General features: G+C 46.6%; 1 protein-coding gene and 1 long non-coding RNA gene across 2 annotated transcripts in view; one reads left to right on the top strand and one right to left on the bottom strand.

Moving 5' to 3' along the window:
- Positions 1-26,675, bottom strand: part of kdm1b (lysine demethylase 1B) — a 274,704-nt gene that overhangs the window by 139,318 nt on the left and 108,711 nt on the right. Inside the window, exon 7 of the mRNA XM_072510250.1 lies at positions 14,712-14,925. Within this exon, the coding sequence (XP_072366351.1) occupies positions 14,712-14,925 (214 nt within the window). The remainder of the gene's footprint in view (positions 1-14,711; positions 14,926-26,675) is intronic.
- LOC140425426 (uncharacterized) lies at positions 6,778-12,708 on the top strand. The gene is made up of 2 exons (XR_011947854.1): positions 6,778-7,203; positions 12,294-12,708. It is a non-coding gene; the product is annotated as an uncharacterized lncRNA (long non-coding RNA).

Here is a 26,675-nt window from a genome sequence, read left to right as displayed (position 1 = left end):
TTCCATGATTCGGGACCAGATTGTTTTTGGGGTCACCTCGGGCAGCCTATGCCAGCAGCTCCTCAAAACTAAAAGCCTCACCATAGCCACCGCCATCGAAGCCTGCGTCCTCCATGAAAAGGCGACCAGCCACTACTCCCAATTCCAGGCGGCCGAATCGGCACAGCAGGGGTCCTACGCGGCCGAATCGGCAAGGCAGGGGTCCTACAAGGCCGAGCGGGTCCAGGCGATCGAATTCCTCCCGGCCCACGGCCATTTCGCGCGCTTTCCGCGGCCTCCCGCGCTTGTACGCACCAAAAGAGACGTCGACGCAGAGGGACGTGACGCGCAGGCGCGCTCTACGCAGGGACGAACTGCACATGCGCGATGGCGCAACGAACGCCATGATATCACGACGTGTGGCAATTGTGGATCGGCACATTTAAAGCGGCAATGTCCAGCAAAAAACCGACAACGCCTCCGTTGTGGCAAGATGGATCACTACGCTGCCTGCTGTCGAGCAGTTCAACCTGCCAACGCTCCCCAATTCCGCCAGCCTCGCAGGGACGTGCGGACCATTCAGCCTCCATACACCGAGTCATACCCTGACGATATGCAGACCGGTGATACAGACGACCGGGAAGCCTTCTGTGTTGCGGTCATTGACAGGAACCGGATGTCCCCAAGCAGGACCCATCAGCCGATGCCAGTGAACAGTGTCAATCCGGGTGATGAATGGTGTGCCACCCTAACAGTCAACCGATCACCAATCACATTCCATTTAGGCACTGGTGCCTCCGCCAACCTAATAGCATGGTCAGCCTTCTACGCCTTGAAGGTCAGACCACCGATTTGGCCATCCCGTTGTAAGATGGTCGACTACAACGGAAACGTTATCCCGGCCATGGGATCCTGCCAGCTCCAGGTGACACACAATGCATACACAGCATCACTGTACTTTGAGATAATTGGATCATCGAAGGACTCCCTGCTAGGCGCATAGGCATGCAAGGTTCTCCACCTCGTTCAGCGGGTACACGCTCTGTCTCCAGAAGGCACGTCAGACTTCCCGGATGCAGAATTTAGGGCACAGCTCCACTCGCTCCTCGCCCACAACCAGGAGGCATTTGAGGGCATGGGCACACTGCCCTACACTTACAGAATACGGCTCAAACCGGACGCCAGCCCGGTCATTCACACACCTCGTAGAGTCCCAGCACCACTCAAAGACCACCTCAAGCAGCAGCTGCAGGATCTCCAGGACCAAGGAGTGCTATCCCAGGTCACGGAGCCCACGCCATGGGTCAGCTCCATGGTGTGCATTAAAAAGCCCTCTGGCGAACTCCGGATCTGCATCGACCAGAAAGACCTAAACAACATCATGAGGGACTACCACATACCCAAACGGGAGGAGATCACAAGCAAAATGGCCCGGGCTAAAATTTTTACAAAACTTGTTGCCTCGAAGGGTTTTTGGCAGATTCAACTGGATCAGTCCAGCAGGAAGCTGTGTACCTTCAACACTCCTTTCGGCAGGTACTGCTACAACATAATGCCGTTTGGCATCATCTCGGCATTTCACAGAATCATGGAACAGATGATGGAGGGCATCGAAGGGGTGAGCGTCTATGTTGATGACATCATCATCTGGTCCACCACACCACAGGAGCACATCAGTCATCTCCAGCGTGTCTTTGCTCGGATACGAGAACACGGCCTGCGCCTCAACTGAGCCGAGTGTTCTTTTGGCCAAACTGAGCTAAAGTTTCTGGTGGACCACATATCCCGATCAGGAGTGCGTCCGGATGCAGACAAAGTGAGCGCCATTACAGCCATGCCGCAGCCAGCAGACAAGAAAGCAGTGCTACGCTTTCTTGGAATGGTCAACTTCCTGGGGAAAGACTTCCGGGTGCGGCGATGACCAGCTGAGTCGCACGTTTCGGCAGCTCCCGGTGAAACGGACTTTTGGGCTCTTGATAGGAGCCCCAACGGCAATTTTGACGGCTAAAAACACTGTGCGGTAAACCAGAAGGGAATCCCCCCTGGATACGGATGGAAAAAGGAGGAGAAAGTGGCCGGATTGCAGTGGATTCTTTAGAACAGCGGCAAGGAAGGCAAGCAAAAACCAAGATGGCGTCGGAAGGTGGCAGTTTAACATGGGGCCCTGAACAACAAGAGTTCTTGAAATGCTGTGTGGAAGAGCTCAAAAAGGAAATGAAGAAAGAGCTGTTGGCCCCGATACTACAGGCGATCGAAGGGCTAAAGGAGGAACAAAAGACCCAGGAGCGGGAGCTTCGGGTCGTGAAGGCGAAGGCAGCCGAGAATGAGGACGACATACAGGGCCTGGTGGTGAAGACGGAGACACATGAGGCACATCAGAAACGATGTGTGGAAAGGTTGGAGGCACTGGAGAACAACGCAAGGAGCAACAACCTGAGGATTCTTGGTCTTCCTGAAGGTGTGGAGGGAGCAGACGTCGGGGCATATGTGAGCACGATGCTGCACTCGTTAATGGGAGCGGAGGCCCCGGCGGGTCCGTTGGAGGTGGAGGGAGCATACCGAGTGATGGCGCGAGGGCCGAGAGCAGGAGAAATTCCCAGAGCCATAGTGGTGAGATTCCTCCGTTTTAAGGATAGAGAAATGGTCCTTAGATGGACAAAGAAAACTCGGAGCAGTAAATAGGAGAACGCAGTGATCCGCGTTTATCAAGACTGGAGTGCGGAGGTGGCGAGAAGGAGGGCGAGCTTTAATCGGGCCAAGGCGGTGCTTCATAAAAAGAAGATAAAATTTGGAATGCTGCAACCGGCAAGACTGTGGGTCACATATCGAGGGAGGCACCACTACTTTGAGACGGCGGATGAAGCGTGGACTTTTATTGTGGAAGAAAAACTGGAATGAGCGGGTTATTAAAAAGAACGTTTGAACAGAGTGGTGGGGCGAATGTGGGGGGCAAAGAGGGGGGTTAAAAAGGGGGGAAAGAGGAGTTTTATGTACTAATCCTGCGATGTGGTAACTTTTCTCTCTCCCACAGGTGGTGATGGGGGGAGGGGAGGTGGAGGAGATGGGGCGTTGGCCATTGGGGGCGGGGCCAAGGGAGAAGCGCGGGCTTGGTTCCCGCGCTATGATAATCATGGCGGGAATAGAGAAGCAGGAAGGAGGGGGCGTCGCACGGTGCGAGCCGAGGTCACGGGGGGAAGCCGAGGTCGGCCAGAGTTTGCTGACTTCTGGGAGCAACATGGGGGGAGTAATTACGCTAGCGGGGGATCTAGCGGGGGGGGGGGGGGGGGGTGGGAGGGGGGAATTACTGGGTTGCTGCTGCTGGGGAGAGGGGGGAGCTGGTATGGGAGGGGATGGGTGGGGGGGCACCGCCTGGGGGAGATACAGCTGCGTGGGAACCGGGTGAGGAGCTGGAAAAAGGTGATGGCTAATCGACAAGGGGGGGGGGGGGGCCCGATAAAGAGGGCACGGGTACTCGCACACCTTAAGAAACTTAAGGCAGATGTGGTTATGTCACAGGAAACGCACCTGAAACTGATAGACCAGGTTAGGCTACGCAAAGGATGGGTGGGGCAGGTGTTCCATTCGGGGCTAGATGCAAAAAACAGGGGGGTGGCTATATTAGTGGGGAAGCGGGTAATGTTCGAGGCAAAGACTATAGTGGCGGATAACGGGGGCAGATACGTGATGGTGAGTGGCAAACTACAGGGGGAGACGGTGGTTTTGGTAAACGTATATGCCCCGAACTGGGATTATGCCAATTTTATGAAGCGGATGCTAGGACGCATTCCGGACCTAGAGATGGGAAAGCTGATAATGGGGGGAGATTTTAATACGGTGTTGGAACCAGGGCTGGATAGGTCGAAGTCCAGGACTGGAAGGAGGCCGGCAGCAGCCAAGGTACTTAAAGATTTTATGGAGCAGATGGGAGGTGTAGACCCGTGGAGATTTAGCAGACCTAGGAGTAAGGAGTTCTCGTTTTTCTCCTATGTCCATAAAGTCTACTCGCGAATAGACTTTTTTGTGCTGGGAAGGGCGTTGATCCCGAAGGAGAGGGGAACGGAGGATACGGCTATAGCCATTTCGGATCACGCTCCACACTGGGTAGACTTGGAGATAGGGGAGGAAACAGGAGGGCGCCCACCCTGGAGAATGGACATGGGACTAATGACAGATGAGTGGGTGTGTCTAAGGGTGAGGGGGTGCATTGAAAAGTTCTTGGAACTCAATGATAATGGGGAGGTCCAGGTGGGAGTGGTCTGGGAGGCGCTGAAGGCGGTGGTTAGAGGGGAGCTGATATCAATAAGGGCACATAAAGGGAAGCAGGAGAGTAAGGAACGGGAGCGGTTGCTGCAAGAACTTTTGAGGGTGGACAGACAATATGTGGAAGCACCGGAGGAGGGACTGTACAGGGAAAGGCAAAGGCTACATGTAGAATTTGACTTGCTGAGTACGGGCACTGCAGAGGCACAATGGAGGAAGGCACAGGGTGTACAGTACGAATATGGGGAGAAGGCAAGCAGGTTGCTGGCACACCAATTGAGGAAAAGGGGAGCAGCGAGGGAAATAGGGGGAGTGAGGGATGAGGAAGGAGAGATGGAGCGGGGAGCGGAGAGAGTGAATGGAGTGTTCAAGACATTTTATAAAAAATTATATGAAGCTCAACCCCCGGATGGGAGGGAGAGAATGATGGGCTTCTTGGATCGGCTGGAATTTCCCAAGGTGGAAGAGCAGGAAAGGGTGGGACTGGGAGCACAGATCGAGGTAGAAGAAGTGGTGAAAGGAATTAGGAGCATGCAGGCGGGAAAGGCCCCGGGACCGGATGGATTCCCAGTCGAATTCTATAGAAAATATGTGGACTTGCTCGCCCCGGTATTGACGAGAACCTTTAATGAGGCAAAGGAAAGGGGACAACTGCCCCCGACTATGTCTGAAGCAACGATATCGCTTCTCTTAAAGAAGGAAAAGGACCCGCAAGCGGGTCCTATAGACCTACTTCCCTCCAAAATGTAGATGCCAAGATCCTGGCCAAGGTAATGGCAATGAGAATAGAGGAATGTGTCCCGGGGGTGGTCCACGAGGACCAAACTGGGTTTGTGAAGGGGAGACAGCTGAACACGAATATACGGAGGCTGTTAGGGGTAATGATGATGGCCCCACCAGAGGGGGAAACGGAGATAGTAGTGGCGATGGATGCCGAGAAAGCATTTGATAGAGTGGAGTGGGATTATTTCTGGGAGGTGTTGAGGAGATTTGGTTTTGGAGAGGGGTATGTTAGATGGGTGCAGCTGTTGTATAGGGCCCCAATGGCGAGCGTGGTCACGAATGGACGGGGATCTGCATATTTTCGGCTCCATAGAGGGACAAGGCAGGGATGCCCTCTGTCCCCATTATTGTTTGCACTGGCGATTGAGCCCCTGGCGATAGCGTTGAGGGGTTCCAAGAAGCGGAGGGAAGTACTTAGAGGAGAAGAACACCGGGTATCTTTGTATGCGGACGATTTGCTACTATACGTGGCAGACCCGGCGGAGGGGATGCCAGAAATAATGCGGATACTTGGGGAGTTTGGGGATTTTTCAGGGTATAAATTGAACACGGGGAAAAGTGAGTTGTTTGTGGTGCATCCAAGGGAGCAGAGTAGAGAAATAGAGGACCTACCATTGAGGAAGGTAACAAGGGACTTTCGTTACCTGGGGATCCAGATAGCCAAGAATTGGGGCACATTGCATAGATTAAATTTAACGCGGTTGGTGGAACAAATGGAGGAGGATTTCAAGAGATGGGATATGGTATCCCTGTCACTGGCAGGGAGGGTGCAGGCGGTTAAGATGGTGGTCCTCCCGAGATTCCTCTTTGTGCTTCAGTGCCTCCCGGTGGTGATCACGAAGGCTTTTTTTTAAAAAAAGGATTGAAAAGAGCATCATGGGTTTTGTGTGGGCCGGGAAGACCCCGAGAGTGAGGAAGGGATTCTTACAGCCTAGCAGGGATAGGGGGGGGCTGGCACTACCGGGCCTAAGTGAGTATTATTGGGCCGCTAATATTTCAATGGTGAGTAAGTGGATGGGAGAGGAGGAGGGAGCGGCGTGGAAGAGATTAGAGAGGGCGTCCTGTAGGGGGACTAGCCTACAGGCTATGGTGACAGCCCCATTGCCGTTCTCACCGAGGAACTACACCACAAGCCCGGTGGTGGTGGCTACACTGAAGATTTGGGGACAGTGGAGACGGCATAGGGGAAAGACTGGAGCCTTGGGGGGGTCCCCGATAAGAAACAACCATAGGTTTGCCCCGGGGGAATGGATGGGGGATATGGAATGTGGCAAAGAGCAGGAGGAATAACGCAACTGAAAGACCTGTTTGTGGATGGGAAGTTCGCGAGTCTGGGAGCGCTGACCGAGAAATATGGGTTGCCCCAAGGGAATGCATTCAGGTATATGCAACTGAGGGCTTTTGCGAGGCAACAGGTGAGGGAATTCCCGCAGCTCCCGACACAAGAGGTGCAGGACAGAGTGATCTCAAAGACATGGGTGGGGGATGGTAAGGTGTCAGATATATATATAGGGAAATGAGGGACGAAGGGGAGACTATGGTAGATGAACTAAAAGGGAAATGGGAAGAAGAGCTGGGGGAGGAGATCGAGGAGGGGCTGTGGGCAGATGCCCTGAGCAGGGTAAACTCGTCGTCCTCGTCTGCCAGGCTAAGCCTGATTCAGTTTAAGGTATTACACAGGGCGCATATGACTGGAGCACGGCTCAGTAAATTTTTTGGGGTGGAGGATAGGTGTGCGAGGTGCTCGAGACTGTAGAAGCCAAGTATTTCAAATACAACTAGTATAGGTAAAAGATAGCTGTTTAAGCATAAATGTTGAGCCCCAGTTTTAAATACCCATTTATACAGCATAATTCACTTTTACTGAAGTCCGTTGTTCTGGCAAATGCATATTTTCAAGATAATGACACTGTCTTGTGCTAATTGTCAAGGTCAAGGGATTGAATACACAGCACCATTGTTCACAATGCAGATAACAGCTAGGTCAGAAAAGCTGATGTTGCACATTGAAGATGGACGGCTTGCCATCAAATCAAATGTGTCTGAGTCTAACCCAAACCAATTAGGATTATATTGGGGTGTAATTAGACGATTTAAGACAGATATGAAAGTGTATAACTGAAAAAGTTTCTCCCGGCCATTTTAGGTTGGGTTGGGTTAGGTTAGGTTAGGTTAGGTTAGGTTGGGTTTTGTTGTCTTTGTGAGTATTGTCTTTGTAGCTTAAGTTTTGTCTTTCTGTTAGTTTAGTCAGTTTTTGCCTTTGATTCTAGTCTCCATTTTAGTTTATGTCTTTTGGGGGTTGTCAGTTTAACAGTCTGTGTCAGTGATGTTAGTCCACTTTTGACTTTGAGTTTGAGTTTAGCTGAAGATTAGCTTTCTCTCTCTCTTCATGTTTCATTGCCAGACTTTGACCTTTAAAAAGTTACTTTCGAGCTGTCTGCCTAAGCAAAGAAAGATAATGTCTGTAATTCTCTGAAAGCTTCGAATTGTCTACGAATTGCCTTTTAAATGACTTTCAAATTGTAATCAAGCGACTACAAATAAAACAATTCTTTTTGGCACCTGAGGAGTTTATACTGCAAATTTCTGCTGAGTTCCAGTAATCGCAAAGTGCTACTGATAACCGAATAGCAGAGATGATATAAATTCCTTCAACTATACACAGTCGAATAATACAAGGAATCAAACAACTTAACACAGTCTACAAAATAGTACAAATCTTACAACTTGTCGTATTGCGCCAGGACTTGATTCATCAACTAAGTTTCCCCCAAACTTGGCGTGGTTCTACAGGTTAAGATTCCTTTAAATTATAGATTCTTTCATTTTGGCGTAGTCAGGCAGTCAGGGGGGGGGAGTACTGAGGACGACCTTCGGAGGCCCAGGTGACGACGGAAAGCTTCGAAGATAATCGGAGGAGGTCGGGAACCTTCGGGAAGCTTCGGAGATAATCGGAGGAGGCCCAGAAGACAGCCGGAACCCACGGCTAGACTGGGGTAAGAAATATCTTTTTCACCCATTAAAAGTCTTAAAGCCGCATCAATCAGTACTTCGACCCTTGAAAAGAACATTTTTTATAGACTGTGTTAAATAAATCAAGTGCCAGTCGGCCCAAGTGCCAGTCGGTCGGTCAGACTATCAGGCGTGACTGGAAGATTAGTCACTGCAGTAACTAAAATAAAACGGCAGTCAGCGATCAAGAAAAGTTATGGCTGATCCAATTCAAAGTGTAGATTCAGAGCCTTTAGCAGACAGAAAATTACTCCCCACTACATCCAAGGGGGGTGCTGGAATACCAGGTGTTTCTGTTGAAGATATGTTGGGGGATTGTAGATCTTTCACTCGTAGACATTTTAACCTATGTGAAACCTCAAAAAAAATTGAATCAAAGTATGATATCCCCAGAGGACAGTGGTCCTTCAATAATATCAAGAGAGCATGGGGAAAATGCACACGATTACACGGTGCAGAACGTGTAAAATGGTCCCTGGTAATTACGGGACAGATACACAGTCAGCAAGAGGTCATTGTTAAAAATAAAAGTGATCATCAGCTTCAGTCCACTAAAGACCAACTAAGTGCAGTTCTTGAAGATTTGCAAGATGCAAAATCCAAACTTGAGCATTATGATGAAATTAGAACAGATTTGCAAAATAAAACCTCTGAACTCCAGCAGTTAAATGTTCAAATCGCAGAATTTCAAAATCATGTTTTTAAAGTGGAGTCAGAATTCCAAAATCAAGTTTTTAAAATGGAGTCAAAATACCAACAGTTGCAATTAACTACTGAGCGAAGCGATGATGAGTATAGGTCCACTAAAAAACAATTAATTACAGTTGTTGAAGAATTGCAAGATGCAAAATCCAAACTTGAAACAGATTTGCAAGATGCAAAATCCAAACTTGAGCATTCTGATGAAATTAAAACAGAATTGCAAGATGCAAAATCCAAACTTGAAACAGAATTGCAAGATGCAAAATCCAAACTTGAAACAGATTTGCAAGATGCAAAATCCAAACTTGAGCATTCTGATGAAATTAAAACAGAATTGCAAGATGCAAAATCCAAACTTGAGCATTATGATGAAATTAAAACAGATTTGCAAGTTGCAAAATCCAAACTTGAGCATTATGATGAAATTAAAACAGAATTGCAAGATGCAAAATCCAAACTTGAAACAGAACTGCAAGATGCAAAATCCAAACTTGAGCATTCTGATGAAATTAAAACAGGTTTGCAAGTTGCAAAATCCAAACTTGAGCATTATGATGAAATTAAAACAGATTTACGAGTTGCAAAATCCAAACTTGAGCATCATGATGAAATTAAAACAGATTTGCAAAACAAAACCTCTGAACTCCAGCAGTTATCTTTTCAAATAACAGAATTCCAAAATCAAGTCTTTGAAGTGGAGTCAAAATACCGACAATTGCAATTAAAAACTGAGCGAATTGAACTTGAAAATTGCAAGTTAGTGAAAGAAAGATGTGTTTTAGAAAGAAATATAACCAGCGTGACTGAACATTGTAAATCTTTGACAAACATGCTTTCTGTACAAAAGATTGAACAAACTCAGAAAGCAGTCCAAGCCACCCACCTAGTGGCACAATCGGCAATTGCACAGCCGAGATCAATTGTTAAACATAAATCATTTTCTCTGTCGGATGAATCAGACGAAGATAGTGTTCCTACAATACAAAATACTAAAGCAATTCGACTAGCCCAACTCTAACACAAACGGGTTAGATTTGGAAGCAAAAAAATAGAAGAAGATGGTGAAACTATCACTAGAAACATATTTGACCACCAATGGGTTCATGAACAAATTGATCCTTCTAAAATTGACGAATGGTCCAAGGGTCTTCCACACCCTAAAAAGGGTGGTAAGACCACATGGGATGGAATTCACAGATTACAAGCCATTTACAGTCTCCACCCATTTGATGGAGTACAAATTCTGACTATCATGCTAGGTACTCGTATAAGTTCAACCCTTAAAAATGAAGTAGAAGTTGCCCTTGGAGACGATTTGCAAAATTTAGAAGCTGGTTGGCTAACAATCAAGAATTGGCTATTACAATTTCGCCCCCCGAGGACCAATTGGTCTAAGATCACAGCTTGCTTTCAAAAAAAGAATGAAGATATTCAGGATTTTGAGGAAAGATTTTTACGTACTTGGATGGAATATTCAGGGATGACACTCGACCAGGAAAATGACACATGGGATGCAAGCACTTTAAGTCCATTAAAAACGGCTTTTATAGCCGGTGTTAAACCTGGAGTTTCTGCTGCCTTGAATTTGGTTTTACCAGCTTGGGCCACAGCTGGCACATACCGAGACATAGTTGACCGATGCATTCAGATAGATCGTGGTTTGCACAATCAGGCAACTTTTAACACTGCAGCTGCTCAAATGCAGCCTATTGCTCAAATCCAGCCCATGTTACCTGCTGCTCCAGCGGCGGCTGTTGCAGCACCTGCAGGAATATCAGCAGTAACTACAATTTCACCACCAGCGCTAGAGCAAACATGTACCCTTGCTCCATTAAAATCACGTAAGGAAATACCACAATGTCTTTTCTGTGGTAGAGTAGGACACTGGATGGCAAAATGCTATCAAAAACAACGGATGGATTCGAGAGATGATAATGAAGTAGACAATGTTCACTACAATACATTTCCACCTCATGGTCAACCATGTAACACGTACCAACAAGACACACCCAGTTTGGCTTCTGGTCAGCAACACTGGCTAAGCAACTACAACCATGGTTTGCTTTTGCAGTTAATCAACAACAGTATCATAATAGCCCAACTGTTTACCACATGGCTTTACAGAATCATCTCAGGCAACTGCCTGTTCGGCCTTCCACCATTATCCAATATGAAGATGATGTTCTGATAACCTCTATCAATAAAGATGATCATGACAAAGATTTACGGATGGTCTTGAACCACCTCAGTACTAACAGTCGCAAAGCTAGCTTTCACAAAGCACAAATTGCCCAGAAAGATGTTTACTTGGGACAGAAAATTTCCAAACGAAAAAGGGAACTTACTCAGAAGAGAACGGCTGCCATCAAAGCAGCTAAAGAACCCTCAATGTATCGCTAAAAAGTTGCCAAGAACTGTCAACTTAAGAAAACTGTCATTCTGAACGTTGCTTTATTAATTTAAAGAAATTAACATATCTTGTTAACTGTGTTTCCTTTAACAGAATCGACAAATTCATCTACAGAAAATCAAGATACAGCACAAGATTGGTTCAGTTATATATTTAATAAGTTATTGTATTTGATATTTTAAAATAAATGTTTGGAATTAGCCTGGAAATTAAAACTTCAAACAATGTGGAAGCTGGTTTAAAAAAAAAACCCAACAATCTTTGATTAAAAGCCAAAAGAACAGATCGTTCAAAGAAATTTGATAACGGGAATTTGGCAGCAATCCAACTTTTACTCCCAGTCCATTTGAGTGACAAAAAAAAAAGTTTAAAGATGCGAATGGCATCATTCCAAGCTATACGCCTCTTTTTGTCTCTGCAAGAAAATTAACCCTTTCAACAAGCTTTTGTGTATAATCCAGAAGATGTCAAAGACTTGACATCAATTTTGATAATCATTTTACCATTTATTACTAGATCATATGTTCAACTTTTATTGTATAATCATTTTACAAGAAGTTATTATTAATTACCAATGTGATCAAATTTGATTAATTTATTAATTATAATAATTATTTTGAAATGCCTGTTGTAATGTTAATTCCATTTTATTCTTTAAAACTGCAATGATTCTTTGCGCTTTTACCTATCCTATCGCATTAATGATGTATTTTCTGATATATCTCAATTTTTCGATTTATCAAAGGGCCGACTGTAGAAGCCAAGTATTTCAAATACAACTAGTATAGGTAAAAGATAGCTGTTTAAGCATAAATGTTGAGCCCCAGTTTTAAATACCCATTTATACAGCATAATTCACTTTTACTGAAGTCCGTTGTTCTGGCAAATGCATATTTTCAAGATAATGACACTGTCTTGTGCTAATTGTCAAGGTCAAGGGATTGAATACACAGCACCATTGTTCACAATGCAGATAACAGCTAGGTCAGAAAAGCTGATGTTGCACATTGAAGATGGACGGCTTGCCATCAAATCAAATGTGTCTGAGTCTAACCCAAACCAATTAGGATTATATTGGGGTGTAATTAGACGATTTAAGACAGATATGAAAGTGTATAACTGAAAAAGTTTCTCCCGGCCATTTTAGGTTGGGTTGGGTTAGGTTAGGTTAGGTTAGGTTAGGTTGGGTTTTGTTGTCTTTGTGAGTATTGTCTTTGTAGCTTAAGTTTTGTCTTTCTGTTAGTTTAGTCAGTTTTTGCCTTTGATTCTAGTCTCCATTTTAGTTTATGTCTTTTGGGGGTTGTCAGTTTAACAGTCTGTGTCAGTGATGTTAGTCCACTTTTGACTTTGAGTTTGAGTTTAGCTGAAGATTAGCTTTCTCTCTCTCTTCATGTTTCATTGCCAGACTTTGACCTTTAAAAAGTTACTTTCGAGCTGTCTGCCTAAGCAAAGAAAGATAATGTCTGTAATTCTCTGAAAGCTTCGAATTGTCTACGAATTGCCTTTTAAATGACTTTCAAATTGTAATCAAGCGACTACAAATAAAACAATTCTTTTTGGCACCTGAGGAGTTTATACTGCAAATTTCTGCTGAGTTCCAGTAATCGCAAAGTGCTACTGATAACCGAATAGCAGAGATGATATAAATTCCTTCAACTATACACAGTCGAATAATACAAGGAATCAAACAACTTAACACAGTCTACAAAATAGTACAAATCTTACAACTTGTCGTATTGCGCCAGGACTTGATTCATCAACTAAGTTTCCCCCAAACTTGGCGTGGTTCTACAGGTTAAGATTCCTTTAAATTATAGATTCTTTCAGAGACGCCCAGCGAATCATACCCATATGTTTTGGTCATGCCCGACACTACAGGGGTTTTGGATGGGGGTGACAAAGGTGCTTTCAAAAGTAGTAGGGGTCCGGGTCGAACCAAGCTGGGGGTTGGCTATATTTGGGGTTGCACAAGAGCCGGGAGTGCAGGAGGCGAGAGAGGCCGATGTTTTGGCCTTTGCGTCCCTAGTAGCCCGGCGCAGGATATTGCTAATGTGGAAAGAAGCCAAGCCCCCGGGGGTGGAGACCTGGATAAATGACATGGCGGGGTTTATAAAGCTAGAGCGGATTAAGTTCGTCCTAAGGGGGTCGGCTCAAGGGTTCACCAGGCGGTGGCAACCGTTCGTCGAATACCTCGCAGAAAGATAGATGGAATGGAAAAAAGAAGGCAGCAGCAGCAGCCCAGGATCGGGGGGGGAGGAGGAACCAGAAGGACTCTCAGGGTTGTTAATATATACTGTATAATATGTATAGGTCGTTGCTACAGATAATTATATATTGGACTGTTAAATTATATTTTTGGAGAGTGTTACTTGTGATAAGGCAGTTGCCAATTAGGGTTAGTTTTCATTTTTGTTATTTATTATTGATTCATTCATTTTTTGTTTATAAAATAGGTCATTGTTATTTGTGTTGTTATAATATTGTGTAAAGGATGCACAATGTACTATGTTGGTTGACCAAAAATTTTCAATAAAATATTTACACAAAAAAAAACTTCCTGGGGAAGTTCATTCCCAACCTTGCCTCCCACACAACAGCTCTTTGCCACCTCGTGAAGAAGACCACGGAGTTCCAGTGGCTGCCCGCACACCAGAAGGAATGGGAAGAGCTCAAAATTAAGCACACCACAGCCCCGTTATTGGCGTTCTTCGACACTTCTCGAGATACGAAGATCTCGACTGATGACAGCCACTCCGGCATTGGGGCGGTACTCCTGCAACGGGATGGCACTGCATCATGTCGCCTATGCCTCGCGGGCCATGACCCCCACAGAACAGCACTATGCGCAGATCAAGAAGGAGTGCATGGGTTTGTTAATCGGCATATATACGTGTATGCTCTCCCTCAGTTCACCGTGGAAACCGACCATCGCCCCCTGGTCAGCATCATACAAAAGGACCTGAATGAGGTGACCCCTCGCCTCCAGTGCATTCTGCAGAGTTGCACCATCTGCAACCGTGTTGGTTCGTCGGTGTAGCAGAGCACCCAACACGACAGCTCCTAGTTCGGACCAATTCACAATTGCCTTGCTTTCTGGGTGGGTGGACTTTTGGGGGGGGGGGGGGAAAGAGGAGGAGGAGAGAGAGAGAGAGAGAGAGAGAGAGAGAGAGAGATAGCGAGAGAGAGAGAGAGAGAGAGAGAGAGAGAGAGAGAGAGAGAGAGAGAGAGAGAGAGAGAGAGAGAGGGAGAGAGAGAGAACACAGGACAAGAAGTTTGAAGCATCATCAAGAACATCTGTAATTATCTGAACCTGACCACCCAGTCTTCCAGCTGTGGGAAACAGTGCAGATAGAGGTGTTTTTTGGTGGTGGTGGGGAACCTGCGGTGGCAATATTAATCAGGCTAAATTGTTTCGCTTAGATTGTAGAACACAGGTGGTTGAAAATTTCCATTTTCAACCACCTGTGTCAGAAGCTAATCTTTGAAATGACCCACAGGAAGTCACCCTAAAAATTGACTCGTTTTATGGCTTGCATTGTCAGCAGGTTTTTTTGTGACATCTTACCAGGTGACTGCATATTGTTTTTGATGTGCTCTGACGAAGTCATCTTCATACTGGAGAACTCACTGTGGAAACGGTTAGTGTTGCTGCAGGATGGACTCATGCCAACACAGTCTGGGTAGTAGGCACCAAGAAAGGGGGCTGCTGGACTGTCCTTCAGCAGTGGGGGCACAATCAGCATGGAATACCACTTATTATCTCCAACCTCACTCACTCGCTGTAAAAAATAAATCAATATTATATGATGAGAGAAAATTCCCTTGTTTATATACATGGACCATCTTTTAGAAAACTAATGGAGCCAAAATTTAGGAGACAATAATCACAAATTAATTTTAATGTATTCATTATACACAGCTCATATTTTTATTTAATTTTACTAACTGAAAATATAACATTTACAATTGAACACACCCAAGTAAACAAATTTTGTATAATCAAGTCACTAGAACTCTGAAAAGAATGATCAAAACAGACACAAAATCCTGAAATTCACTACAGTTTATGCTTTATAAAGTGGAATTTAAGTGGTGTTCAAAGTTCTCAGCTATTCCTCTGGAACAATATATTTAGCAAAAAGCTATGACCCAGTGGACTGTTTAACAAGGTAGCAAAACAATTTGAAAAATTTTAAGTCAAAAACATTCAGATTGCCAAGAATTGTTAAGTGGGCAAATGCACCTCTACTGAACCATGTGGACCAGAAAATGAGTTGTTCAGTCCCCCGACTGTGCTGAATGCAAGCCTACTTACGACACTAATAAAGATTATTAAAAAGAATTAGTGATCACAATTGAAAGGGCAGTTATAAACACAAATATTCAGCACCCTCTAGTGGGGGAAAAAATTAGACAGGGCTCTAGCTCTGATTGGACACAATAACTCCTGATAAAATGGATTATTTGTTCATCCTACGATGTGGGCGTCGCTGGCTGGGACAGCATTCGTTGCCCATCCCCAAGGGCATTTAAGAGTCAACCACATTTCTGTGGCTGTGGAGTCACATGGAGGCGAGACCAGGTAAGGACGATCTGTGAACCAGATAGGTTTTTACAACAATCGAAAATGGTTTTATGGTCATCATTAGACTTTTATATTATTGAATTAAAGTTTCACCATTTGCCGTGTTGGAACCTTGGTCCCCAAAGCATTACCTGGGTCTCTGGATTACTATTCCAGCGACAATACCACTATGCCACGGCCTCCCCCAATCAAACTCAACTAAGATGAACTTTTCACACAAGAATGGTCATTTGGGAGAGATGCCAAGAGGTAGCTGGTGCAAAAGCATCCAAAGAACAGAAAGCACTTCACAACAAGGAAAAGGGGTTGATTTTAAATAGAGCATTAAATCGGAATTTGAAAATTACTATAGGGTTCAGTTAAGCAACCATTCATTATAGAGTAAAATTTCCCAAAATGGCAAATTGAAAAAACATTAATGGATTACTGAACTAAACCTTTGCAAGTATTCACCTGGCATATGGTCAAAAAGCCTCCCAAATTAGATCCATCAATAATCCTTGATTAATGCTCTTATGGTTGGACACACAGAATATCATGCATATGATGACATTATAAAGTGTTCTTCTAATTACTAATATATTTATCATGTATAATTTAAGTCACATCTACATTGACATTTAATTTCTGAAATTCAATCTGGCCTGCTCTGAAAAGCAGATGCAAGATCATTGACCTGAAGCATTAACTATGTTGCTCTCTCCACAGATGCTGCCTCAGTTAAATATTTTCTGCATTTTATGTTTTTAGTGCCTCCATTTTAAAGTTTGGAAAGGGAAAATTGCTTCCATGTTTACCAGCTATGAAACAAAAGATGAACCTTTTCCTATTCGTCACAGGATTAAAAATCTATTTTGATTACAAGTCTGCAATACATGTTTTCTTTTCTCATTTAAGCAGACATTTCCCTCACACCTTTGCATGTATAGTAGGAAACGAGCATACTGAATATGGTGCAAGATGATAAAGTGAGTTGCGGGGCTGTACAGTAAAGGGTTAACATCAGGAGCACTTTAATGCAATGTCACATAACTGAGACACAGATCTGGTGAGAAACAGAAGTAACTCATGTAGTGTACTGAAATGTATATAGATCTGCAAACAACCCAGAAATGATATTTTACAAATAACAGTCTATTAGAACATTCTTAGGGCAACAGGCAAAAGTGAAAGAAACGCCTGTGCAACCCAAACTCACACAAAACATGGTGGTCGCAGTGGGAAGAGCTCAAAGAACTACAAAATCTCAAAAACGTTTGATAATTGAGCAAACAAAAGGAGGCAGCAAATTCATGGACTCATTTATAAATGACCTGTAGCGACTCAGGGTGGCTTACGACTATGGGATCCTCAGAGATGAATTCATACACATTCGAGAGTAATTGGGATCAGAGATGAAACCCTGTCAAATCTTTTGCAAAGGGAAGATTCAACTCTCTCAAAAGCAGTACAAATGGCCTAACAGACAGGACTTTGGAGGAGAATCAGAGCAGTTGCCTGTGATGTCTTAGTTGTATCAGACCATTACAAAGTCAATAAAACCTGACAGACCGCCATGCACTGACCTAGGCACTGGTAACAACAGCAAACTTAGCCCCGTCAACACTGCAACTCATTATTAACATTTGGAGGCTTCTACCACAATTGGGAGAGCTATCTCACAGGCTAGTCAAGCAATAGACTGGCAGTCATACTGACAGAACCATACTGTACAAAATCACAGTGCAGACAATGTCACTGACAACACCATCACCATTTCTGGGCATGTCCTGCCCACTGGCAGGACAGACCCAGTAGAGGTTGTGATATGTGGTATACAGTCAGGAGCGAGTTGCCCTGGAAAAGTCAAGACCGTGTGGATCTCATGAAGTCTCATGGCGCAGGTCAAAGATGGACATAGAAACCTCCTGCTGATTACTATGTTATTGTGATGCAATGTCACATAACTGAGAGACTGATGTACCATTCCCCCTCAGCTGATGAATCAGGACTCCTCTAAATTGAACACCTCTTGGGAGAAGCACTGATGAGGGCGCAGAAAGTACTCTGAGTGGGGGCTATCAATGTCCATCACCAAGAGTGGCTCAGGAGCACCACTACTGATCAAGCTGGCTGATCCCTAGAGGTGAATTGGTCATTCTAAATTACACCTTAGCGTGGGGATGCAGGAATAGGGCGGGGGATTGGGCCTAGATATGGGGGTCTTTTGAGGGGTCAGTGCAGACTTCGTGGTCTGAATGGCCTCCTTACATAGAACAGGACAGCACAGAACAGGCCCTTCAGCCCTTGAGGTTGTGCCGAGCATTGTCCGAAACCAAGATCAAGCTATCCCACTCCCTGTCATTCTGGTGTGCTCCATGTGCCTATCCAATAACCGCTTGAAAGTTCCTAAAGTGTCCGACTCCACTATCACAGCAGGCAGTCCATTCCACACCCTAACCACTCTCTTAGTAAAGAACCTAGCTCGGACATACCTCCTATATCTCCCACCCCGAACCTTGTAGTTATGCCCCCTTGTAACAGCTACATCCACCCGAGGAAATAGTCTCTGAACGTCCACTCTATCTATCCCCCTCATCATCTTATAAACCTCTATTAAGTCGCCTCTCATCCTCCTCCGCTCCAAAGAGAAAAGCCCTAGCTCCCTCAACCTTTCCTCATAAGACCTATCCTGCAAACCAGGCAACATCCTGGTAAATCTCCTTTGCACCCTTTCCAATGCTTCCACATCCTTCCTATAGTGAGGTGACCAGAACTGCACACACTACTCCAAATGTGGTCTCACCAGCGTCATGTACAGTTGCAGCATAACCCCACGGCTCTTCAACTCAAGCCCCTGTTAATAAACATTAACACACTATAAGCCTTCTTCACGGCTCTATTCACTTGAGTGGCAACCTTCAGAGATCTGTGGACATGAACCCCAAGATCTCTCTGTTCCTCCACATTCCTCAGAACCCTGCCGTTGACCCTGTAATCCGCATTCAAATGTTTTCTATCAAAATGAATCACCTCGCACTTATCAGGGCCAGCTCTGCATCCTATCAATGTCTCTTTGCAGCCTACAACAGCCCTCCACCTCATCCACTACTCCACCAATCTTGGTGTCATCAGCAAATTTACTGACCCACCCTTCAGCCCCCTCCTCCAAGTCATTGATAAAAATCACAAATAGCAGAGGACCCAGCACTGATCCCTGTGGTACACCGCTGGTAACTGGTCTCCAGTCTGAAAATTTTCCATCCACAACCACCCTCTGTCTTCTCTGTATAGCCAGTTACTTATCCAATTGGCCAAATTTCCCCCTATCCCGCACTTCCTTACTTTCTTCATGAGCCGACCATGGAAAACCTTATCAAACGCCTTACTAAAAGCCATGTATACGACATCAACTGCTCTACCTTCATCTACACACTTAGTTACCTCCTCAAAGAATTCAATCAAATTTGTGAAGCAAGGCTTACCCTTCACGAATCCGTGTCGACTATCCTGGATTAAGCTGCATCTTTCCAAATGGTCATAAATCCTATCCTTCAGGACCTTTTCCATTAACTTACCGACCACCAAAGTAAGACTAACCGGCCTATAATTACCAGGGTCATTCCTATTCCCTTTCTTGAACAGAGGAACAACATTCGCCACTCTCCAGTCCTCTGGCACTGTCCCAGTGGACAGTGAGGACCCAAAGATCAAAGCCAAAGGCTCTACAATCTCATCCCTTGCCTTCCAAAGAATCCTTGGATATATCACATCTGGCCCAGGGGACTTGTCGACCGTAAGGTTTTTCAAAATTGCTAATACATCCTTCCTCAGAACATCTACCTCCTCTAGCCTACCTGCCTGTATCACACTCTCATCCTCAAAAACATGGCCCCTCTCCTTGGTGAACACTGAAGAAGAGTATTCATTCAACACCTCTCCTATTTCTTCTGACTCCATGCACAAATTCCCACTACTGTCCTTGACCGGCCGTAACCTCACCCTGGTCATTCTTTTATTTCTCACACAAGAGTAAAAAGCCTTGAGGTTTTCCTTGATCCGACCTGCCAAGGACTTCTCATGTCCCCTCCTAGCTCTCCTAAGCCCTTTTTTTTTTAGCTCATTTCTTGCTACCTTGTAACCCTCAAGCGACCCAACTGAACCTCGTTTTCCCATCCTTACATACGCTTCCTTTTTCCTCTTGACAAGACATTCAATCTCTTTTGTCAACCATGGTTCCCTCAAACGGCCATTTCCTCCCTGCCTGACAGGGACATACCTATCAAGAACACGCAGTATTTGTTCCTTGAACAAGCTTCACTTTTCCTTTGTTCCTTTCCCTGACAGTTTCTGTTCCCATCTCATGCTCCCAAATTCTTGCCTAATCGCATCATAATTACCCCTCCCCCAATTATAAACCTTACCCTGCCTTATGGCCCTATCCCTCTCCATTGCAATAGTGAAAGACACCGAATTGTGGTCACTATCTCCAAAGTGCTCTCCCACAAACAAATCTAACACTTGGCCCGGTTCATTACCCAGTACCAAATCCAATGTGGCTCCACCTCTTGTCGGCCTATCCACATATTGTGTCAGTAAACCCTCCTGCACACACTGTACAAAAACTGCCCATTCGAACTGTTCGACCTATAGAGGTTCCAATAAATATTTGGGAAAGTTAAAATCACCCATGACAACTACCCTGAGACCTCCACACCTATCCATAATCTGTTTTGCAATTTCTTCCTCCACATCTCTATTACTATTTAGGGGCCTATAGAAAACTCCTAACGTGACCACTCCTTTCCTATTTCTAACTTCAGCCCATATTACCTCAGTAGGCAGATCCCCTTCGAACGGCCTTTCTGCAGCCGTTCAACTATCCTTGATTAACAATGCTACTCCTTCACCTCTTTTACCACCTTCCCTACTCTTACTGAAACATTTATACCCCGGAGTCAAACAACCATTCCTGTCCCTGTTCTAACCATGTCTCCATTTAAAAAAAAAATTCTCCCTTTTTTTCTTTGAAATATATTTTATTAAAGTTTTTCGATCAAAAAGAATTTTCCATTTTTACAACTTTGCAACAAAATGTACATTGACCGTTATTTAAACAATATATTAAACTAACAAGAAGTGCAGAAAAAGAACAAGAAAAGAGAAATAATAATACTGAAAAAATAAATATAAACAACTAGGATGGAAAAAAAAAAACCAAACACCGAATACACCCTCCCCCACCCCCCCCCCCGCCCTGGGTTACTGCTGCTGTCTTTCCTGTTTTCCCTTATCGCTCTGCAAGATAGTCAAGGAATGGTTGCCACCGCCTGGTGAACCCTTGAGCCGAACCTCTTGGTGCGTATTTTATTCGCTCCAATTTTATAAACCCTGCTATGTCATTTATCCAGGCCTCCACGCCCGGGGGTTTGGCTTCTTTCCACACAAGTAGAATCCTTTGCCTGGCTACTAGGGACGCAAAGGCCAAAACATCGGCCTCTCTCGCCTCCTGCACTCCCGGCTCTTCTGCAACCCCAAATATAGCTAACCCCCAGCTCGGTTCGACACGGACCCCCACCACCTTTGAGATCACACTTGCCACACCCACCCAGAACCCATGCAATACCGGACATGACCAAAACATGTGAGTGTGGTTCGCCGGGCTTCCCGCGCACCTCCCGCACCTATCCTCCACTCCAAAAAATCTACTCAGCCTTGCTCCCGTCATATGCGCCCTGTGTAGAACCTTGAATTGGATCAGACTAAGCCTGGCACACGAGGACGAGGAATTTACCCTACTTAGGGCATCTGCCCACAGCCCTTACTCAATCTCTTCCCCCAGCTCCTCCTCCCATTTACCCTTCAGCTCCTCTACCATCGTCTCCCCCTCGTCTCTCATTTCCCTGTATATATCGGACACTTTACCTTCACTGACCCATGCCCCCAAAATCACTCTGTCCTGGATCCCTTGCGCCGGGAGCTGCGGAAATTCCCTCACCTGTTGCCTCGCAAATGCCCTCACTTGCATATATCGGAAGGCATTCCCAGGTGTCAACCCGTATTTTTCTACCAATGCTCCCAAACTCGTGAACGTCCCATCCAAGAACAAGTCCTTCAACTTCCCAATTCCTGCTCGCTGCCAAGATTGGAATCACCCATCTATCCTCCCCGGGACGAACCTGTGATTGTTCCTTATCGGGGACTACACCGAGGCACCCGTCACTCCCCTATGTCGTCTCCACTGCCCCCAAATCTTCAAAGTCGCTCCCACTACTGGGTTTGTGGTGTATTTTTTCGGGGGGGGGGGGGGGGGGGAACGGTAACGGCGCCGTCGCCAGTGCTTTTAAACTTGTTCCCTTACAGGACGCCATCTCCAGCCTTTTCCACGCCGCCCCTTCTTCTTCCCTCATCCACTTACATATCATGGACACGTTGGCGGCCCAATAATAGTCACTCAGGCTCGGCAGTGCCAGTCCCCCTCTGTCCCGACTGCACTGCAGGAACCCCCTCTTTACCCTCAGGGTCTTTCCAGCCCACACAAAGCTCATAATACTCCTGTCCACTTTCTTGAAAAAGGCCTTTGTAATCAGTATGGGGAGGCACTGAAACACGAAAAGAAACCTCGGGAGGACCACCATTTTAACCGCCTGTACTCTGCCCGCCAATGACAGGGGCACCATGTCCCACCTCCTAAAGTCCTCTTCCATCTGCTCTACCAGTCACGTCAAGTTAAGTTTATGCAAGGTTCCCCAGTTCTTGGCCACCTGGACCCCTAGATATCGAAAATCCCTTGCTACTCTCCTCAGCGGCAGATCGTATATCCCCCTGCCCTGTTCCCCGGGGTGCTTCACAAAAAGTTCACTCTTTCCCATATTCAATTTATATCCTGAGAACTCTCCAAACTCCCTGAGTGTCTGCATTATCTCTGGCATCCCCTCCACTGGGTCCGCCACATATAGCAGCAAATCATCCGCATATAATGACACCCGATGTTCCTCTCCTCCTCTGAGCACCCCCCTCCACTTCTTAGAGCCCCTCAGCGCTATGGCCAACGGCTCGATTGCCAACGCGAACAGTAACGGGGACAGGGGCCACCCCTGTCTTGTGCCCCTATGTAATCGGAAATAGTCGGATCGTTGCCTGTTTGTAACCACGCTTGCCACCGGGGCCCCGTACAGGAGCTGAACCCATCTGATGAACCTCTCTCCAAATCCAAATCTCTTCAGTACCTCCCACAGGTAGTCCCACTCCACTCTATCAAATGCCTTCTCTGCATCCATCGCCACCACTGTCTCCGCCTCCCCCTCCGGTGGGGGCATCATCATCACCCCCAGCAACCTTTGTATATTGGCATTCAATTGCCTCCCTTTAACAAACCCTGTCTGGTCATCATGTACCACCCCTGGGACACAGTCCTCTATCCTTGTCGCCATCACTTTGGCTAGTAACTTGGCATCTACATTTAGGAGGGAGATGGGCCTGTATGACCCGCACTGCAGCAGGTCTTTGACTCGTTTCAGGATCAACGATATCGTCGCCTCCGACATTGTCGGGGGTAGTGTTCCCCTTTCCTTAGCCTCATCGAAGGTTCTCGTCAGGAGTGGGGCCAGTAGGTCCACATATTTCCTTTAAAATTCCACCGGGAACCCATCTGGTCCCGGGGCCTTTCCTGCCTGCATGTTCCCAATTCCTTTAATCACCTCCTGCACCTCAATCTGCGCTCCCAAACCTGCCACCTCCTGCTCCTCAACCCTCGGGAACTCCAGCTGGTCCAGGAAGTGTATCATTCCCTCTTTCCCCTCTGGGGGTTGGGACTTATACAGCTTCTCATAAAATGACTTAAACACCCCGTTCACCCTCCCCGCTCTCTGCTCCATCCTTCCCTCCCCGTCCCTAACTCCTCCGATCTCTCTCGCCGCCCCCCTCTTCCTAAGTTGTTGGGCCAGCAATCGGCTCGCCTTTTCCCCATATTCATATTGTATTCCCTGTGCCTTCCTCCACTGCGTCTCCGCCTTACCCGTGGTCAGCAGGTCAAACTCCGTCTGTAGTCTCAGTCTTTCCCTGTATAGCCCTTCATCCGGGGCCTCCGCATATTGCCTATCCACCCTCAGAATCTCCCCAATCAGTCTCTCCCTTTCTTTACCCTCTTGTTTCCCCCTGTGGGCTCTTATGGAAATCAGCTCCCCCCTAACCACCGCCTTCAGCGCCTCCCATACTACTCCCACCTGGACCGCTCCATCATCATTGACCTCTAGGTATCTTTCAATACATCCCCTCCCCCTTCCACATACCCCCTCGTCCACCAACAGTCCCATGTCTAATCTCCAAAGTGGGCGCTGCTCCTTCTCCTCTCCTAGATCCAGATCCACCCAATGTGGGGCGTGATCTGAAACGGCTATAGCCGAATATTCCGTTCCTACCACTTTCGGGATCAGCGCCCTTCCTAGGACAAAAAAGTCTATCCGGGAGTATACTTTATGGACGTGGGAGAAGAAGGAAAACTCTTTACTCCTCGGTCTAGCAAATCTCCAGGGATCTACTCCTCCCATCTGCTCCATAAACCCCTTAAGCACCTTGGCCGCTGCCGGCCTCCTCCCGGTCCTAGATCTGGACCGATCCAGCCCTGGGTCCAGCACCGTGTTGAAGTCCCCCCCCATTACCAAATTTCCCATCTCTAGGTCCGGGATGCACCCCAACATACGCTTCATAAAACCCACGTCATCCCAGTTCGGGGCGTATACGTTCACCAGCACCACCGCCTCACCTTGCAATCTGCCACTCACCATCACGTACCTGCCCCCACTGTCCACCACTATGGTCTTAGCCTCAAACGATACCCGCTTCCCCACCAGTATTGCCACCCCTCTATTTTTTGTATCTAAGCCTGAGTGGAATACCCGTCCCACACATCCTTTCCTTAATCTGGCCTGATCCGCCAATTTCATGTGCGTCTCCTGAAGCATAACCACATCCGCCTTCAGTCTCTTTAGGTGCGCAAATACCCTTGCCCTCTTAATCGGCCCATTCAGCCCTCTCACGTTCCACGTGATCAACCGGGTTGGGGGGCCCTTTACCCCCCCACCCCCTCGTTGACTAGCCATCCCCTTTTTTAGACCAGCTCCTCACCCGGGTCCCACGCACCCGTTTGTCCCCCAGACGGCGCCCTTCCGTCCCGACCATCCCATCCCGTATCAGCTCCCCCTTACCCTCAGCAGCAGCAACCCAGTTAGTCCCCCCCCCCCCCCCCCCCCCCGTCCCGTCCCGTCCCCCGCTAGATTCCCTTCTAGCTTGATTGCTGCCCCATATTGCTTCCAGGAGTCAGCAAACTCTGGTTGACCTCGGCTTCCCCCGTTTATCCTTGGCCTCCCTGCGTGTGACTTTGAACAGATCTAGCAGCTGAAGACTTAGCATCCAGGAGGTGCTGTGGGCCATCAGCAGCAGCACAATTGCACTCAACCACAATATGTAACCTTATGGTCCAGCATTTCCCCATTCTGCCATTACAACCAGGGCGTCAACCCTGATTCAAAGAAGAGTGCAGAAGCGCATGCGAAGAACAACACTAGGCATACCTAAAAATTAGGTGTCAACATGTTGGAGCTACAACATGCCAAACAGCAAACGCAGCAAGTAATTCACAGAGCTCGGTGATTCCACAACCAACAGAGTAGATCCAAGCTCTGCAGTCCTGTCACATCCAGTCATCAATGGTAGTGGACATTTAAACAACTCATTGGAGGAAGTTTCCCAATATCCCCATCCTCAGTGGTGGAGGAGCCCACCACATCAGTGTAAAAGATAAAGCTAAAGCATTCACAATAATCTTCAGCCAGACGTGCCGAGTGGATGATCCATCTTTGCCTTCACCAGAGATCCCCAGCATCACAGCTCGAGTCTTCAGTCAATTTGATGCACTCCATGTTATAGAATCATAGAATTTACAGTGCAGAAGGAGGCCATTCTACCCATCAAGTCTGCACCGGCCCTTGGAAAGAGCGCCCTACTTAAGCCCACACCTCTACCCTGTCCCCTTAACTCAATAATGCAACCTAACCTTTTGGACACTAAGGAGCAATTTAGCTTGGCCGATCCACCAAACCTACACAATCTTTGGACTGGGAGGAAACCGGAGCACCAGAGCAGACACAGGGAGAAAGTGCTAACTCCACACATACAGTCACCCGAGGCTGAAATTGAACCCGAAATCTTGGAGTTGTGGGGCAACAGTGCTAATCACTGTGCCATCATGCCGCCCATTATATCAAGAACAGATGAAGGCTATGGGCCCTGACAATATTTCAGCAATAGTACTGAAGATTTGTGCACCAGGGCTTGCCGCGCCCCTAGGCAAGCTGCTCGAGTGCAGCTACAACACTGACATTTACCTGGCAATGTGGAAAATTGGCCAGGTATGTCCTGTGCACAAAATGGACAAATCCAACCCCAGCCAATTACCATCCCATCAACATACTCTCGATCAGTAAAACGATGGAAGGGGTCATTAACAGCACTATCAAGCATAGCAATAACCTGGTCGCTGATGCCCAGTTTCGGTTCCGTCTGGGTTTTTCAGCTCCTGACCTCATTAGAGCCGTGGGTCAAACAAGGCCAAAGAGCTGAGTTCCAGAGGTGAGGGGAGAGTGACTGCCTTGACTTCAAGGCAGTATTTGACGGAGTGTGGCATAAAGAAGCCCTAGCAAAACTGGAATCAATGGGTAATGGGGGAAACCCTCCACTGGTTGGAGTCATACCTGGCACAAAGGAAGATGGTTGTGGTGGTTGGAGGTAATATGCAGCAAGGCCTGGACAATATCCTAACTTGGGCTGATAAGTGGCAAGTAACATTCGTGCCACACAAGTGCCAGGCAATACCACCGCCAACAGGAGTGAATCTAACCATCGCTCCTTAACATTGATCAGCATTATTATTGCTGAATCACCCACATTCTGGGGTTATCATTGCAG

Source organism: Scyliorhinus torazame, chromosome 6 (assembly GCF_047496885.1).
Source record: "Scyliorhinus torazame isolate Kashiwa2021f chromosome 6, sScyTor2.1, whole genome shotgun sequence".
Classification (NCBI taxonomy): Eukaryota; Metazoa; Chordata; class Chondrichthyes; order Carcharhiniformes; family Scyliorhinidae; genus Scyliorhinus; species Scyliorhinus torazame.
Note: the sequence above shows the minus strand (reverse complement) of the source record. Positions and strands in the feature narration are given on the sequence as shown.